Source organism: Anolis carolinensis, chromosome 1, assembly GCF_035594765.1.
Source record: "Anolis carolinensis isolate JA03-04 chromosome 1, rAnoCar3.1.pri, whole genome shotgun sequence".
Classification (NCBI taxonomy): Eukaryota; Metazoa; Chordata; class Lepidosauria; order Squamata; family Dactyloidae; genus Anolis; species Anolis carolinensis.
Genome location: NC_085841.1, coordinates 243,910,915 through 243,928,011, shown reverse-complemented (window position 1 = coordinate 243,928,011; position 17,097 = coordinate 243,910,915). Strand labels below are relative to the sequence as shown.

At 43.0% G+C, this 17,097-nt stretch overlaps 1 protein-coding gene across 2 annotated transcripts in view; it reads right to left on the bottom strand.

The window, feature by feature from the left end:
- The window catches only part of marchf4 (membrane associated ring-CH-type finger 4), a 151,651-nt gene extending 137,029 nt beyond the window's left edge, over positions 1-14,622 (bottom strand). For both annotated transcript variants that reach the window (XM_062967335.1, XM_003226094.4), the window contains exon 1: positions 13,344-14,622. In XM_062967335.1, coding sequence (XP_062823405.1) covers positions 13,344-13,850 — 507 coding nt within the window. In that variant the 5' untranslated portion in view covers positions 13,851-14,622. The remainder of the gene's footprint in view (positions 1-13,343) is intronic.
- Positions 14,623-17,097: the final 2,475 nt, after the last annotated feature.

Below are 17,097 nucleotides of genomic sequence, written 5' to 3'. Positions count from 1 at the left end.
ACAATCAACTTAAACATAAAAGCCCTGGAACACACATGCAAAGCTCAAGATACAAGCAAGCCAGTCGCTCCGAGCTGTCATGTTTCAAATTGTTGTACAACTTAAAACTGAAAATCCTTGCTGACTTTTTGGCTCGTCTTAGTTGTTATAAAAATAAACCTCCTCAAGAAGACAGATTAGAGAGGCACCAAGAGAAATCTTATTTAGGCTTGTGTGTAAAGAAAATCAAAACTGAATTTGCATCTCTTTAGGAGACTTGACAGCATATTGTATGGATAAACCATTTCTGTCTGAAAGTTTGCATTTCTAATCAAGAAAGAAGACTTTTAACATTATTGAAGATGCTTCACTGCTTCTCTTTCCACTGACCCAATAATTATTTCATAACCGGGCTAAGCAATTATAAACAGATGCATTCAGTGTTATCATATATTGTCAACTGGTGAACATGAATGTGTGATAAAGAAATGTATGTAATTCCAAAACTTGTATATTTCTTAACTAAGGGCCTTTCCAGATAGGACCCATATCCTGCATCCTGTCAGATTTTTACCTGAGGCGTCCAAACAATACCTCAGGTAAAAGCGAAGTAATTTGGGACAAAGCAAGTAAACCCTGCTTTGGACTAAATTATTTAGATATCCCATTAGAACTGGACCTTCCTGGAAGGTCCAGTTCTAATGGGGTATGGGCCCTGTGGGGGGACGCCCGGGTAGTCCTGAGACTATCCAGGGGTCCGTCCCCACAGCCCACCTTGGTTCTTCAGACTTCCAAAAGCCCCGTCCTCCCCCCAAAAAACCTTAAAAATTAAGGAAAACTTACCAGATTTCCAATAGGTCTCTCAGCAGGCTGCCTGGAACATACCAATGATATGCCAGAAGGTGGTGGGAGGGTGATCTCTCCTGCCCCACCCTCCTGCCCTCACCTTCTGATGCATCACTGGTATATTCCAAGAAGCCTGCAGAGAGACCTAATGGTGAGCCAGTAAGTTTTCTTTTATTTTTAAGACTTGGGTGTGTGTGTGTGTGTGGCCATACTGAATGTTTTTGGGATGGCATGGAGACAGCCAACAGGCAAAGCCCTTCTTTCCCCCCAGGGTATGGATACTTGAACCCACTTTAGAGCGGGTTTAACTTATGTCTTGAAGTGCCCTAAGATAGACTAGTCAAACAGATCTAGTTATCTTGGATATCAAGAAAAGGAGACCAGCCTGTTGTGGGGACAGTGTTTAGTGTTTAGTGTTCAAGATATTATTGGATTGTAAGTCCCAAAAACCTTAGCCAGAATAGCCAATAATGAAGAATGCTGACTGTTGCAGTCCAACAACATCTAGAGAACAACATGATCCCTCTTTCCAGTGACTAAAAATCTTATATTAAGTAGAGAACCCACCTTGGACCATGGTATATACGAATTAGATATAGCTAGAGCCCCAGTCTCTGGAGTTGAACAGGAGCTTGGATAACAGGTAAGACCATCAGGAGTGTTTTGTATGGGTGTTTAGTGAGGGGGCTTTGAAAAGGAGGCCCAGAGTTCTGTTTCAGTGACTTCATAAGACTATTGATCATGGATTGTGAGGTATGTCTGTGTTCTTCCCAGAGGATATGGGTAGCTACACCTGCAGCGAGTGCAAGCTGGTTGTCCTGTTGGAAGATAAAAGTCCAGTACCTTAAATATATTAGGAAGCTTGACTTTTCTTGGGTATAGTGGAGCAGACTGTCCTGGATGAAGAATACACTAGGGATGTCTCTGAGGTGAAAATCGGTTCCCAAATATAGGAAGTACGTATTTGGAGGAAGGTGAAACACAGAAATAGAAGAATCAAAGATTATTCTTTGTGTTTGGAGCTACAGAACCAGTTTGAAGCTCCTTCCCTTATCAACACTGATGAGAATCTGGAGCAACCATTACTTTGGATCTACTTAAGGAGTTGGTCCAGTTTAGACACTGCTACATGGCCATCTCATATTTCCCAGGCGTGGACTACCTGGAAACATGGGATGCCATGAAGTGTCCTGCTTCTGTTCTCCCTGTAGCAGCAAGCACTGGGCAGGGCATGACTCATGTCCATCACTCATCACTTGGAGTTACAATATTTATCATTTTTCCACTTCAGTGCATATCCTGCACCCCTAACCCCTACAAATGTGGAGTACCAACTGCCTTAGAAATCGTAAAGCATTCTTTCCAGTATAGATGAGTATGAATGACCACATTTATGCCTCAGAAATAAGAAATGCAGAGCAAGCTAGACACTGATTTTGATTGAAATAACTCCTGTCTTTTAAAAATAAGTACTTCAAAGTAGTTGAGGCATTCTTTCATGTGCTTTGTCTGATTACTGTCTCTCAAGAAAATAAGAAACTTAAAAAATGTTCATAATAACACTGTAACATGGCTGACTGTTTTTCCCTCACTCCAACAATGCCTCCCAAACTTGAATCCACAGATTTGTTGACTAAAATCCCCCAGATCCCTGACTGTTGGCTGGAGCTGTGGCTGAACAGGCCTGGGGCTAACATCAACTGGCCCACCAAGTATAATCTTTCCTGGCCAGAGATGACATACATGGTTGTCCATGCAATGATAATTTGCTGAGCAGACTTCTATAATGTGGGACAAGCAATAATATTCAGCCCATTTCGAATCTTAAAAGATATGTACAAAAAACTGCATTCCTTACCTAGGAGTAAGACCCATTGAACTAAAATGGGTATAACAGCTGAGTAATATATTTGGGAAAGCACATTAATTATTGCAAAGCTTCAGTGTGCTCTAAAACAGACAATTTGCTTTTAACACTGATCACAGTCTATGCAAACACAGACAAAGACATGGTTCATGGATTCCAACTTCTCTAGACTAGTGAAGAAAGATAAACAATATATGTAGCTCTATAAAGATAAAATATGTAAAGCACGGGGAATAATTATATACCTCATCAAAAAGATGGATTTCTAAACTTCCCAGAAAAAAGGAAATTTCAATGATATGAAATTTGTCAGAGGAAGGGTAAGATATTTGAACTATACACAGATACAGACACACCTACCCTCCTACCTTAATGGATTTTTACTGAAGTCATCAATTGCAGTAGTCATCACTGTCCAAATTAATGTCTTAATGGTATCACTGGGTGTCTGATCTTTCAGAGCCAAACTCAGTTTTCTTGCACTATAGCTTAATAAAGTTATTTTTCTTCGTCAACTAATTTTGAATTCTGTATGACTCCCTTCAACTGCAAGGCCAATACCTGTGGTTTCAGTGATCCACACTTGACAAAATATGTCCTCTTTTCAAATTTTCTAGGTTCACCGGGCAACCTAGCAAATTTCTAGAAAGGATACCACTTTAGGCTTTTTCTAGATACTCAAGAGTGACTTTATAGCAATTTCCTGGGTAAGTTATTCATTTCAATAGGGCTTGCAATTATTCTGGGTTTCCTTTTTCCAAGATAAGTTCAGGAACATATCCCCTGCAGATATGAGGATCATACTGCATTTGTTTGTTCACTGAAGCATTGAAAATTACTTTCTTAACAACAGTTGTGTTCAAAAAAGAGTAACCTTACCAAGCTTAAATGTGTACAGATCAGATTTTAGAGCCACTGTGAGAGCATCTCAGTAATGGTACTGGATCTCAGAACAACAGGAGATGAAGACCTGACCCAGTTTCTTGCATGTCATGGTGTACCTTGCTTTATACAGCTCAAAGCATTTTTCTGCCTCAGACAGAACAGTAAATGACATTCCCTCCAGCTACTCAGCTCAAGGTATGTGGTACCCAAAGACAGCCATGTTGTTTTGGCTCATGAAACAGAAACTCCCACAAGCATCTTCTGCCATTTCTGACACTAAAGATGCCACAATAAATAACGAAGTTATTGAACAAAACTCAAGTACTGTATTGCCCCAACTCCAGTTTATAGGATTGTTGTCATTAACTACCGTTAAGCTGACTTTGACTTATGGTGACCCTATGAAAAAGAAACTTCCAAGTTCTTATATCATCAACAATCCTGCTCAGGTCTTGCAGAGTCAGGGCATCCTTGGAGTCCATTTGTAATGTGTTCTTCCTCTTTTCCTATTGCTTTCTACTTCACCAAGCATTGTGGTCTTTTCTAGTGAGCCACATCTTCTAATGATATGGTCAAAGTAGAACAGTCTCCGTTTCATCTTTGCTTCTACGGAGAATTCAAGATTCATTTACTTTACGCACCTCTTATTTGTCTTTTAGCAGTTTTTTTCATCTATCCTGCTTGCTGTTATATGTTCTACTTTCCATAGTTCCAGATAAAGCTCTCATATGCCTCTTGTCTGATCATGTTTTTAAGATGGTGATATGGAGGGTGGGGTTTGAATTTTCTGATGAGTTTCAGCCCCATGTAGTATTTCTGATTTCTAAGTAGGGTGGTAAAAGCTGGATAATGAAGAAAGCTGACAGAAGATGAACAATGTGTTGTCGAAGGGTTTCATGGCCGGAGTCACTGGGTTGCTGTGAGTTTTCCGGGTTGTAAGGCCATGTTCCAGAAGCACTTTCTCCTAAGAAGGGGTCAACTCATGTGCTGCTGGAGAGGACTTCTACAGATGCCCTGGGCTGATGAATAAATGTGTCTGAAAGCAAATCAAGGCTGAACTCTTAATAGAAACCAAGAAGACTAAGTTGGGGCTGTCATACTTTGGATTTATAATGAAATGGCATGACTCATTAGAAAAGACAGTAGCTCTCGGCAAAGTAGAAAACAGGAAGAAAAGAAGAATGTATTATAGGTGGACTGATCCAGTCAATAAAGCCATTGAGTTTGCAAAACTTGAGCAAGGCCATTGTTGCACTCCAGGCCTGAAAATAGTTATAACTACTCCACCACACAAGAGTAGTTATAACTATTCCACCACACATATAAGCAAATGGCTTATTGTACAGTGTTCCCTCACTTATTGCTGGGGTTAGGTTCCACGACCACCCGCAATAAGTGAAAATCCACGAAGTAGGATTTTCACTAAATTTATTTTAATATTTATACATTATTTTAGTAGTTATACACTATTTTAAGTCTTTATCAACCAATCGTGTGCTGATAAATTGCCTACTTCTCCTCCCGTTGCTGCTTGGGCTCCTTTTCTCTCCCTTTGGCTTCTCCTTCCTCCCTCCCTTAAGGCTGTAAATTGTAATTTTTATTATTTATAATAGTCTTTTAGAGTTTATTGAAAAACTGCGAAACAGCAAATCTGGAAAAAGTGAACCGCGAAGTAGTGAGGGGACACTGTAAACATATAAAAATCAGGAATAAGAAAAGAAGATATATAATCCAAAAAGGTTTAGCAAAAGGTGAGAACCACACAATAATCTAAATGTCTCATCAAGTTCCAAAGGTAACAAAGTCCAGGAACAGCCAGAAATCACAGGCCCAGAATAAGTCCACAATCAGGAAAATATATCTAGTAAGACCTGAACAGGAGTACATAAATAGGAACTTAGAAAACTTCCAGGATATATTAAATCCAAAATCAAAGCTTGACAGTGTTGTGGTAACCTCTGAGGGGTTAGACTCAATTTAACCCTCTCTGGGGGAGATTCCACCAAAAATCAGCAGAGTAGCAAAAGCAAAGCTTTTAAATGCAGCAGTTACTTACACGGGGTGAGCAAGAGAAGCCTTTGACCATTTAGGATTGCAATGGACTGCAGAGTCTCAGTAAAAGTTCAAAAAGTATTTATTCAGGTAAAAAGAACTCCATTGTAGATAGAAAGGCTTGGGAGCTGTCTAGTCTACTCTAGATTGGTTTCTAAGGAAAAATAAGAAAGGAAAAATAACAAACATCCAAATAGTTACATCTTGCCAGGAGAGACAGCAAGGTGCTTCTTGTTAGCTAGAAGAACAAAGGGAGAAGAGAGAACCAAAATGGTTCCAACCCCATGGTCCAGTTTATTGGGGCCATAAAACATTCTGATCAATGAGAAGTTAGTGTCCCTAGAGATTCACATTTCTACTAACTTCAAAGTAAGAGATGTGACGTAAACAGGATAGAGTGAAACACAGTAAAGCCTATCTAGGCATGCTTTGGAAACAGGGAAAGGATTCCCTCAATCTAACTCTATCATCTATCTAACTATATCTAGACTTGAGTAGTGCAGGATGATTCCCAACAGACAGGAACCAGGAACAAGAGAACTCTGGCTAAGCTTCTCACTCTAACACAGTGTTGCCTGAACTGACCTTAAGGTAAAGGCATTCCGTTTCTCGTTAAATTCTTTCACAACTTTCCCATGTAATATCTCTGAATGATGTAATATATTTTTGGCTCTGATTTGTAAACGAAGACTTTTGTTGATCTCCGTAGTTGTGCGTGGGTTCCCATGAGAACCCTCTTTCTCACTCAGCTCTTCACTAAATTCCTTATCTGCTGTAGCTACTTCTGACTCTCCTGAATGCCCTTGAGGCCCTGCAGTTTCTGAGCCAGTTTTTTCAGAGATACTCATTATTGCCCAGACTTGAGAGCCCATCACTTTGTGCCACAGGAAAACTCACAGTCCTCTCTGAATCATCCATAGGAAAGCTCACAAGCCATTGATGGCCAAGATGCTTGTAGGTCTCCCATTCATAGGGTCACTATAAACCAACACCAACTTGATGGCAAATAACAAAAATGACAACTGCTCCCTCCATATTGTCCTGCATTATTTCATTTCAAACCATGGGTGGGGACTGCCTTTTTCTGTGAGCAACTACATTTTTGTCATGTCAATTCTCATCCGCTAATGATTTTGCTCTTTGGTCCACTCCAAGAAGTCACCATTTAATATAAAGGCAAGGCTTTCTATGCCCCTAACTTTTAAGTGAAAGTGAAATTAGTGGCAGTGCCATAGTTTATGTGTAGTCACTGGTGAATGCTTGTCATAACAATATAGCCCCATATGCACCCATGTATATACACACTGCAGGACGTTGTCCCTCACTGGTATAACTCCTACACAAATGTTCCAGGTCATTGTGCTTTCAGGAACTTAATCATAACTCCTGGAGATTCCATTCCTGAACTCTTTATCTGGAAACCTATATTTATCTGGCTTTTAAACAGAGGTTGGATGACCATTTTGGGGGGGTGGTTTAATTGTGCTATTCCTGCACGGCAGGGGGTTGGACTAGATGGCCCATGTGGTCCCTTCCGACTTCTATGATTCTATGAAACCAGTCTGTCTCTTTGGCAAAATAATGCCATGCAAAAATCCCTTCAATTCCCATTTCCCACTGTGAATCCCTTTATGTTCCAGAGAATGCAGCACGTGCATTTGTTCCTTTCACAATCCCTACCAGATGTTGAACTTTTCTATAGTATTCATTAGGCCACAGGAAATGCTCCACTACACACAGTTACATTATAGGTACTTCCAGCATATATATATTTTTTAAAAAACAGCCACTTGCTCCTTTCTTCCAAAGGGAGATGATAACAATTACTCTCAGGACAGCAAATCAGCTCTGGATCCATACCATGGAGGAAAGATGTTGCTGCAAATTCTGGTTTAATCCATTTTGATGAACAACTTTACTGACCTCTTTGCTTAGAAAGCAGATGTCATGTCCTATAAAAATCTGCATGGGCAGCTCTTTACATTAAGCAGTAACAGGATTAACCCCATCATCACCAATGAGTAGTGGCTAATTTCACAAATTTGGTTTGCAGAATAGGATTTTTTTTCTATCAAATGCATGACATTAGCAACTCACCTAAAACAAAACATTTTCATTGATGCTTATTTTAATTTCAAGGAAATTAAAGCATTTCAAGTGGGGTATAACCAAAAGTGTCTTCCAACAAATTTTGAATGTACTAGCTCAAAGTATATTATACCTCACCTTCCAATACTGTTTCCACCTCTAGTTAATATTGCATGTGTTTACTTCATGTATATATTTCAAGGTGTTGTTTGACAGCAGCTCCCAACATTCCTCCCCAGTGGTTATGCCAGTGAAGCCTGATGGGATTTCTAATCAAACAATATCTGAACAACTGCGTGATTTCTACTCCTGATGTAGTAAATCATCATCAGTTGCTTATATTATTGTGTGGTGTTCTTTAAAAATATGTATTTGTCGCAGGGCCACAGTGTTTTTGCTCTCCATATTACATTGTTTTTATTCTAATGCCTATCTGCAGTTTGATTTTAGCTGAGGCATGGGTCACCTGCAAGATTCATACCGTGTCATATGTTGGTTGTATGTTGCAAAAAGCACTGGTTGCAGTGGTTGCACATCATAAGCATTCAACTGAATCTATACTTTCTGGGTGACAGAAGTGATCATGGATGTTGTCCTCAATAACATGCTATCTGCACAGTGCCAGCAGTGAGGTCAGCATCCAATTGTTCTATATGACACTGGGCATCCATCAATCCTTCCTTCCAGGTTACATCTATGCCTACACACAGTACAACTATTGCTTTGTTATATACTGAATGTATATAGAGAAGAATCCTTTACATCTGGTTCATCCAAGCTACACACACACACTGACGCACATAGACACAGTGCCAGTTGCAAGTCTGAATGGTCCACTTACTAATGTCTTGCAGATAATACAATCAAAACCACAACGTATTATTGGAATCGGAGACATGGGATAGCTTTCTCTACACAACATAAAACAGATCTAAAACATATACTTCACGAACAATAGTGTTCTGCAGAGTACCAAGAAAGTATTTCCTAGAGAGCTGTTAGCATTAATAAGCACATTTTTTCTCTTGTGTTCAATGTTTACATTTAAAAGAGCCTATATGAGTACCACTTTGCTCTCTATAATACTTTAACACAGAAAGTATTAGCCTTTTCTACTTGTTCAACATCTTATACCAGGGAGATGTCTTTAGCATTTCCATTTTATGGATAGAGAGCCAAGGCTTAAAGATCATAACACTTAAACTTAACCCATGAAGTAAAATGTTTCAGAACAGAAATAATTGTCCAGGTCTAACTTGGAATTAAACTGTAAATATTTATAGCTTGTTTTGTAATTATTTGCATAGGGAATTGTTTGCATTTTAGCGCCTAAATCATTATGTGATAAAAATGGGATTCCAATATGGAAATTCTATATGTGTTTTTTCTCATTTGAATCTAAATATAAATGTGGACTAAAGAGCTGCAATAAAAGTTTCTATATACAGCTGCCTATATGGCACAGCATGCAGCAAAAGTCAAGTTGTGTGTGTGTGTAAAAGGCTCTGGTGTGGTCTCTTAAATATTATAAGGATCAATGTGTCACAATCTGGCAAGGAAACAAGAGCACCTAAACTTGATTTCAATAGTACAGTACTTTGGTATATAAAACTGTACCAAATTGCGATCAATGAATACAATCTGGTAGAAATATCTCCTCCACAGAGCTTGTTGAAACTGAATAGGCATTTCACAATAGCACAGTTATGTGTGTCCATGCAAATTAAGCACAACATAAAAGAAACTCTCCCTACACAGCAGTGTATCTGCTTATGATAACATACACATACAGACAGAGAATCATTCTGACAAAAAAACCATGAAAATTTGGAACTTCAGTTGTAGCACACTAAATGATGATCATTTCTACACATAAGAAACCAGTTGTAGTCATTCTTTCTAGATACATTTTCTACACAATCAATTGACCTGATTGCTGTCAGTGGTACCTTTATTGGAATCATTGTTGTTTTATTTTGCAAGTTTTAACTGTTTGCCAAAGACAGTGAATGTTTGCTAAAGGCCAGTCAAACACCACCAAGACCCAATCTTTGTATATGGAAGCTAAATACTTGAGATGTATGTGCTATTCTGAAATTAAGAACCTAGATATCTTTTGATAAGCAATTCAAAGTAATATCACTACATTTCATGGCATATTCTGGTTTCAGAGCATGAAATCCTATCATCTTTGAAAGCATTTCAATGCACTCAACATACTATCAAGAAAAGAAAGCTGTGTGGTTCACTTTACCTTGCCTACCAGGCTACAAAACACCAATTCAGCAAAAGCTATGGCTGCTATTTTGAAAACCAATTTTAAAACTTCCAGTGAATCACAGAATCAGTAATAAGAGAATAAACATAACTAAACATTAATTCTGGATGACACATATCTGTTCAACCTGAAGGAAATTCAGACAGAATACTGATTCCTGAACAACATCATTTATACATAAAGATAATTAACTGAAAGACCTTCAAATAGGATGTTGCTACTATCTTTAGTGCTCATACAGTGAAATGGGCTCATGAAAGCATGGATGAGCAAACATGCCTTCCTCCTTTCACCCATAGCTGTTACAGAGAAGACACAAAAAAGAATATCACCAAATAACTATATGACAGAGCCTGACTTTTTTGTTAACCTGTAGGTTTGCTAATTTGTAAGGTTAGGTTTATTAGGTGGAGGAGATTGCCCCCTCCAATGTTTTTTAGTTGTCGCCTTCTCAAGTTTCTCTGATTTGGGGGCCAGCATGTGGCGGGATGAGTATTCAAATTTACATATGTGCCTCCTTTTTTCTTCTTCCTAAAGTTGCCAAGTTGGAACATTTCCGTTTCCCACAACTTCCTCCTTCTTTTCCCGCACACTTAGCAACCATCACAAATAACTGGAACAACCCAAGAAAAAATGAGCACTTTATAATCCACATTATAATAGTTTCCCCATTCTGGCAGGAAAAAAATAAGAAGGCTTGGCAAAGCTGTCCTTTTGATTCAACTCCCAGGGGCTCTGCTGGCTTGGGGGATTCCGGCAGGTGGAGCCCACAAGGAAAACATGGCCAGCCTCTGCTCCACAAGGACTCTCTTAACTATGCTGGACAGAGAAATCCGGGAGTTGAACCACAAAATGTATTAGAGAGGAACACAGCTTGGGAAAGTTGTCCTTTGGACTTCAATTCTCAGTGGCTCTACTGGTTTGGGGTATTCTGGGAGCCGGAGCCCAAAAGGAAACTTTCCCAGGTTCTGCTCCATAAGAACGACATAGCCCAACAAAAACAAAATCTTGGTGCCTTGTTTTTGAAATCTGTTCCTGGGTTATTTGGGGCGACGATTTAGAAAATTGCATTTGACAGACCACTTCAGCTCTATTTTCTTAGATTTCCTATGGGTGAGCAGATGAAGAGTGGTATATGACATATGTTCTGTATCTCAGAAACAAGGTCTGACAAGAGAAAACTGGTGTCATTTTTGGAATCAGCAGATCAAATATACCCCAAAACAGGTATAACATTGGAGTTTCCAAAATATGTGTTGGCCTGTGTTATCTAACCATGTGGCTTGGAGGATTCTGAGAGCTGTAGCTCCAAAGGAAAACTTACTCAAGCTCAGCTACACAAGGGCTCTCCAGCCACTCTGTCTAAACCAGAGGTCCCCAAACTATGTAAATCCTGTGAGCTGGATGCAGTTCTCCAAGGTTTTTTACCCAGCCTTTAGACTTAGGGTTGCCCTTAGTATGAAATGACTTGAAGGCACACACAACAACAACAATCCTAATTAACTTGACTATTTCATCAGCCAAATGCAGGACTACACTTCCCACTGAAATAGGTTTGTGTCAGTTAAAATTGTGCTTCATTTTAAGTATTGTATTGTTCTTTTATGGTTTTTTGCACTATAAATAAGATATGTAGAGCATGTATAGGATTTCGTTCATGTCTTTTTTCAAACAATAGTTCACCCTCTTAACAGTCTGAGGGACCTTGAACTGTTTTAAAGAGTGGTTCCCAACCTGTGGACCAGCAGTGGACTGCGAGAATAAAAATCGGTCTATGAACATCCTTCCTCTTTATTTATTTATTTTATTTATTTTATTTCTGCTCCTTTCTGCAGAACTGACAATTGCATTGGATAGACCACATCAGCTCTATATTATTAAATATGGTTTTCTTTGGGCAAGCAGATGGCAACTACTGGATGAGGAGTGACTTAAAGAGCTGGCGATATTTAGCCTGCAGAAGAGAAGGCTGAGAAGATAAATGATGGCCATGTATCATAGGGAGGATGGAGCAAGCTTGTTTTCTGCTGCCCTGGAGACTAGGACACGAAACAATGGCTTCAAACTATAGGAAAGATTCCATCTGAACTTTAAGAAGAACTTCCTCACTGTGAGAGCTGTTCAGCAGTGGAACTCTCTCCCCCGGGCTGTGGTGGAGGCTCCTTCTTTGGAGGCTTTTAAGCAGAGGCTGGATGGCCATCTGTCAGGGGTGCTTTGAATGCGATTTTCCTGCTTCTTGGCAGGGTGTTTGGACTGGATGGCCCACAAGGTCTCTTCAACTCTATGATTCTGTGTATCAGAAACTAGAGCTGATGTGGTCAGCAGGGGTGCCTTGGTGTCTTCATTTTTAGGCCTGTTCCTGGGGTTATTTGGGGTGCAGACTTAGAAAATTGCATTGGATAGACCACATCCAATCTAGATTATTAAATATGGTTTTCTGTGCCCAAGCAAATTGCGACTACTAGATAGCATATGCTCTGTATCAGAAAATAGAGCTGATGTGGTCTATCCAATGCAAGTTTCTTAATCAGGTCCCCAAATAACCAAACCAAATCTAAAGTTGACCAAAAACTGATTTCTGGAACTAATGTTGGAGATTGGTCCCTGTTCAAGTGGTCCCTGGTAAAATTAGACCCTGGTCAAAGTGGTCCCTGATCAAGTGATTCCTAGTCAAATTGGACCCTGGTCAAAGTGGTCCCTGGTCAAGTGGTCCCTGGTCAAGTGATTCCTAGTCAAATTGGACCCTGGTCAAAGTGGTCCCTGGTCAAAGTGGTCTCTGGTCAAAGTAGTTCCTGGTCAAATTGTCCCTAGTCAAATTGAACCCTGGTCAAAGTAGTCTCTGGTCAAGTGGTCCCTGGTCAAGTGATCCCTAGTCAAATTGGACCCTGGTCAAATTGGACCCTGGTCAAGTGGTCCCTGGTCAAAGTGGTCTCTGGTCAAAGTGGTTCCTGGTCAAATTGTCCCTAGTCAAATTGAACCCTGGTCAAAGTGGTCCCTGGTCAAGTGGTTCCTGGTCAGAGTGGTCCCTGGTCAAGTGGTCCCTGGTCAGAGTGGTCCCTGGTCAAGTGGTCCCTGGTCAAGTGGTCCCTTGTCAAAGTGGTCCCTGGTCAAAGTGGTAACTGGTCAAAGTGGTCCCTGGTCAAAAAAAGATTGGGAACCATTGGTTTCAAAAGTTTGAGGACCCCTGGTCTAAAGGATTCTGGGAACTAAAGCCCAAAGGAGAACTTTTCTTAGCAGCAGGGTGGCAGAATGGGGGAAGAAAATATCCTTGGAGGAAGCCACTCGACCTTCCCTAGGCACCCAAGACCCCCCCCCCCCCCCACAGCCTGGAGAGTCCCTCTCACTCACCTGCTCTGGCCCTTGGAAGCAGATCCTGCAGAGCGGGGTGCGCATCCCGCTGTCCAAACTGCTGCCCAGGGAGTAGCGGTCCTCGCCCGGCTTGCCTTTGCAGAAGTCCTCGGAGGAGGCGCTGCTCATCATGGAGGCGGGGGGCTCGCCCTCTCCGGCGGGAGCCCCCCACTCCTCTTCGGGGGGGCTGCTGCCCCCCGCGCCGCCTCCCCCTCCCCCTCCCGGGCCCCCTGCGCCCCCCGGCGCCCTCCAGGGCCCCCGGCGCCCTCCATGCAGCAGCGTGTTGTTGTTGGACGCCTGGCAGCAGCCCGGGGAGACCGGGTCGGCACTGTTCATGGGCGGGAGGGGCGGGGGCGCGGGGGGTCTCCGCAGGAAGAAGACCTTCAGGTCATTGAACAGCATGCGGCAGCGGCACTTGAGGAGGCCCTGGGGGCGCAACATGGGTCTGGGCGGCGGCAGTCCGGAGCAGCGGGACCATAAGACCACCGCGCCGGGTGGCAGGAACATGTATGGGCCTTCTCTGGGGAAAAGAGCCGACCGGCCTGCAGGGGGCGCGCGAGAGCAACGGGGCCCAGGCGAGGAGCGCTCAAGCCGTGGGAGGGAGCAGCCCAACACAGCCAGTGGGCACGGCGGGAAGCCCTTCGGAGTGCACTTCACCGCGACCCCCTTGCAGGATAATAACAACAATTCTGTTTCCTTTTAAAAGCTACAAGCAATGAAGTCTCCTTTTTTGTCCCCTCCTTCCTCCTACACACGCAAAAAAGGTGTAGAATTTTCAACTTAAATGAACAATTCCACTTTTTTATGTTTGTTTAAAAGTAAACACGAAATCTCAAGGGAAGCCAGGCTTCTACAGCCAACATGCTTGGTTTCTCTTGGTGTTGGATTGTCAACCTCCTCCGCCTCCCTATTTGTTTCAAAGCAAAGGCGAAATCTCAAGGGAAACAAGGCTCGGAGACCTCACCACCTCTGAGGATGCCTGCCATAGATGTGGGCGAAACTTCAGGAGAGGATACTTCTGGAACACGGCCATACAGCCCGGAAAAATCACATCAAGCCAAGGCTTGGCTACTTAACATCAAGAAAACAGCCTGGAGGGGACTTTCGAAGCCTCGGGAACTCCAAACGGGAGAAAGAGGGAGAGGAAGGGGAGATTCAAGTCACCCGCAAGGATGGAGATTTAGTATGGAAAAGAGAGAGGAATATATACATTTTGAAAAAAAAGAACAACAGTATTTGGCGTGTCAAGTATTTCCCCCTTATTACTAGCTTTTTAAAAATGCAGTTTGGAAAAATGTGCTTAGGATTCAGAAATGCAAGGAAAAAAAGTACTTCTGGCTGCCGTGGTAATATCAAAATGGGAATTCGTGAGCCAAAAAACCCCCGCACTTTTTCTCTCTCGAGAAAGTGGGGAAACACACCCTCAGGACGTTAAACCCGCAAGAGACATAGAAATATTCTCCATAGAAATCCCCAAAGTCCGAAAAAGGGGCGTTCAAGGGTTCCCAAAGGCGCTGGAGAACTCTCTGGAGCACAGGCCAACATTTCCCGCCCAAAAAACCGAGGAGATGGGTCTTCAAGAAGGCGCCACAGAGGAAGATGGGGAGAAAACGGGGAGAAAGGTCTTAGTTCTTCCTCAACTCCTTCTCGCTCGTGAAGAAGGCGAGGCGAGAGACAGGATCCAAAGCGTGGAGGTGGCTCTGGATTCCTCGGAGGAGGAGGAAGAAGAAGGGGAGGCGAGGAAGGCGGCCCCGAGGAAGCGGCTGCGTCGCAAGAGGCCGGGCTGGAGGAGAGAGAGGGGCTCCGGGAGGGGAGGCGGGCCTCCTCTCCCCCTCGTCACGCTCCTCGCCTTCCCTTCCACCAAACAGGGACGTCGTCGCCAAACGCATTGAGAGGCTGGAGCGGAGCCAAGAAGGACGGGGATGGCCTCCTTGGGGGCTCGGAAGCCTGGCCTTGGCGACCCTCTTCCTTCCCCTCTTCTTCTTCTTCCTCTTTCCCCTCTTTCCCCGCTCTCCTCCACCTCCTTCTCCTCCTCTTTCTCCTCCTCCTCCTCCTCCTCTTTCCCTGACGATTGTTTTCGCTCAATGGCATTGACGCTCAACCATGGCAGGGCTCGGGCATCGAAGGGGGAGGCAGAAGAAGACGACGAAGAAGACGGGAGCGAGGCTGGCAACAACGCCGCCGACGTTGGGCGGAGAGAGCAGGACAGCAGGCTGGCTTAGGAAGACAAAAGCAGGCTGGAGGGAGAGGAGAAAGAGGCCTTTCGCTTGGGCATTTGGTGCCTCTCCGCCGCCGCCTCCTCCTCCTCTCGCCCATCCGATGATGATGATGTGGCTGTTGCTACCTCCTTGGGAGGCAATGGGAAAGGAGGAGAGTTTTGCGGCGCAAATGGAGGGAAAGGAGGGGGGATGTGGAAGGAAAGAGGGAGGGAAGAAGGGAAGGAGGGGTGGGACGTAGTGTTTCCCCCCTCCTCCCCTTCCTCCTCTATCCTTAAATAAATAAAGCGGGAAGAGGCGGAGTAATAGAGGGCTTGGAAGGGGATAGGGAAGGGGATAGGGATGGACCCAGGTTGTTGCTGCCCAGCCTGGCTTTTTTCCCTTCCGCCCCCGATGCTGAAAGAAAGGGAGACTCCCCCAAAAGACACCAAATGGTATAGGGGAAGCAGAAGCAAGAGAGAGAGAGAGAACAGAGCGGGCAGAGTCAGAGCCGCAGCATGAGTTTCAGCACCATGCGCCGCTGGACAGCTCCCTTCCCGGCTTGGCGCGTCAAAGTGCTGCGAGTCTGACGCAACCAGCAAAGAGGAGGGAGACAAGGAAGGAAGGAAGGAAGGAAGGAAGGAAGGAAGGAAGGAAGGAAGGAAGGAAGGAAGGAAGGAAGGAAGGAAGGAAGGAAGGAAGGAAGGAAGGAAGGAAGGAAGGAAGGAAGGAAGGAAGGAAGGAAGGAAGGAAGGAAGGAAGGAAGGAAGGGTTCTACTCCAAGGCTGGGAAGCACCTCTGTACTTGACACCACACTCCAGTCCAGTGGTTCTCAACCCCAGATGTTTTTGGCCTTCAACTCCCAGAAATCCCAATAGCTGGTACACTGGTTGGGATTTCTGGGAGTTTATTTACTATATTTCTTTATTTACTATCCTGATTTTAGAGTTTTTAAATACTGGAACAAAATTTGTCTACCAGTATTTTTTTTAAACCCTCTAAAATTAGGATAGTAAATAAAGAACAACACTCCGAAAACAGAGGAATTCAAGACATGAAACAATCAGGGCCAGCTCACACCTCCCAACAAAGGATCCCCCCAGGGAGGAATCAGCCAGGCTTTGAAGCGGCAAGGCATTTCAATGCTAATCAAAGTGATTAATTGCAACATTCGCATGGATCCTCTGAGAATCTTTTGTCTTACAGAAGTCATCAGGCTAGAAAAGGCTGTTTTCAGCATTCAATTATTCTGGTTCAATAGTCAAAGATGGTTGATACATGACTTATTTGGCCTGGAAAGACTGTTCCTTTAAATATATTTCATTGTGGCAAACACTGGTTCCATACTGGCTGGGACAATCTGAATAGATATGACACCAAGAAATCATTATAGTCAGGAACACAGTAAGCAAAGTATGCATCATGAGCTCCATCAATATTTTCCCCTGCTATTTTGTTTTTGCTAAAAGTACAGAAGGCAGCCTACCAAAGAAAACTGGTGTTACAGAAACAAGATTTAAAATCACTTTTAAAAATTCAGTTACAACCTAAAATATTAA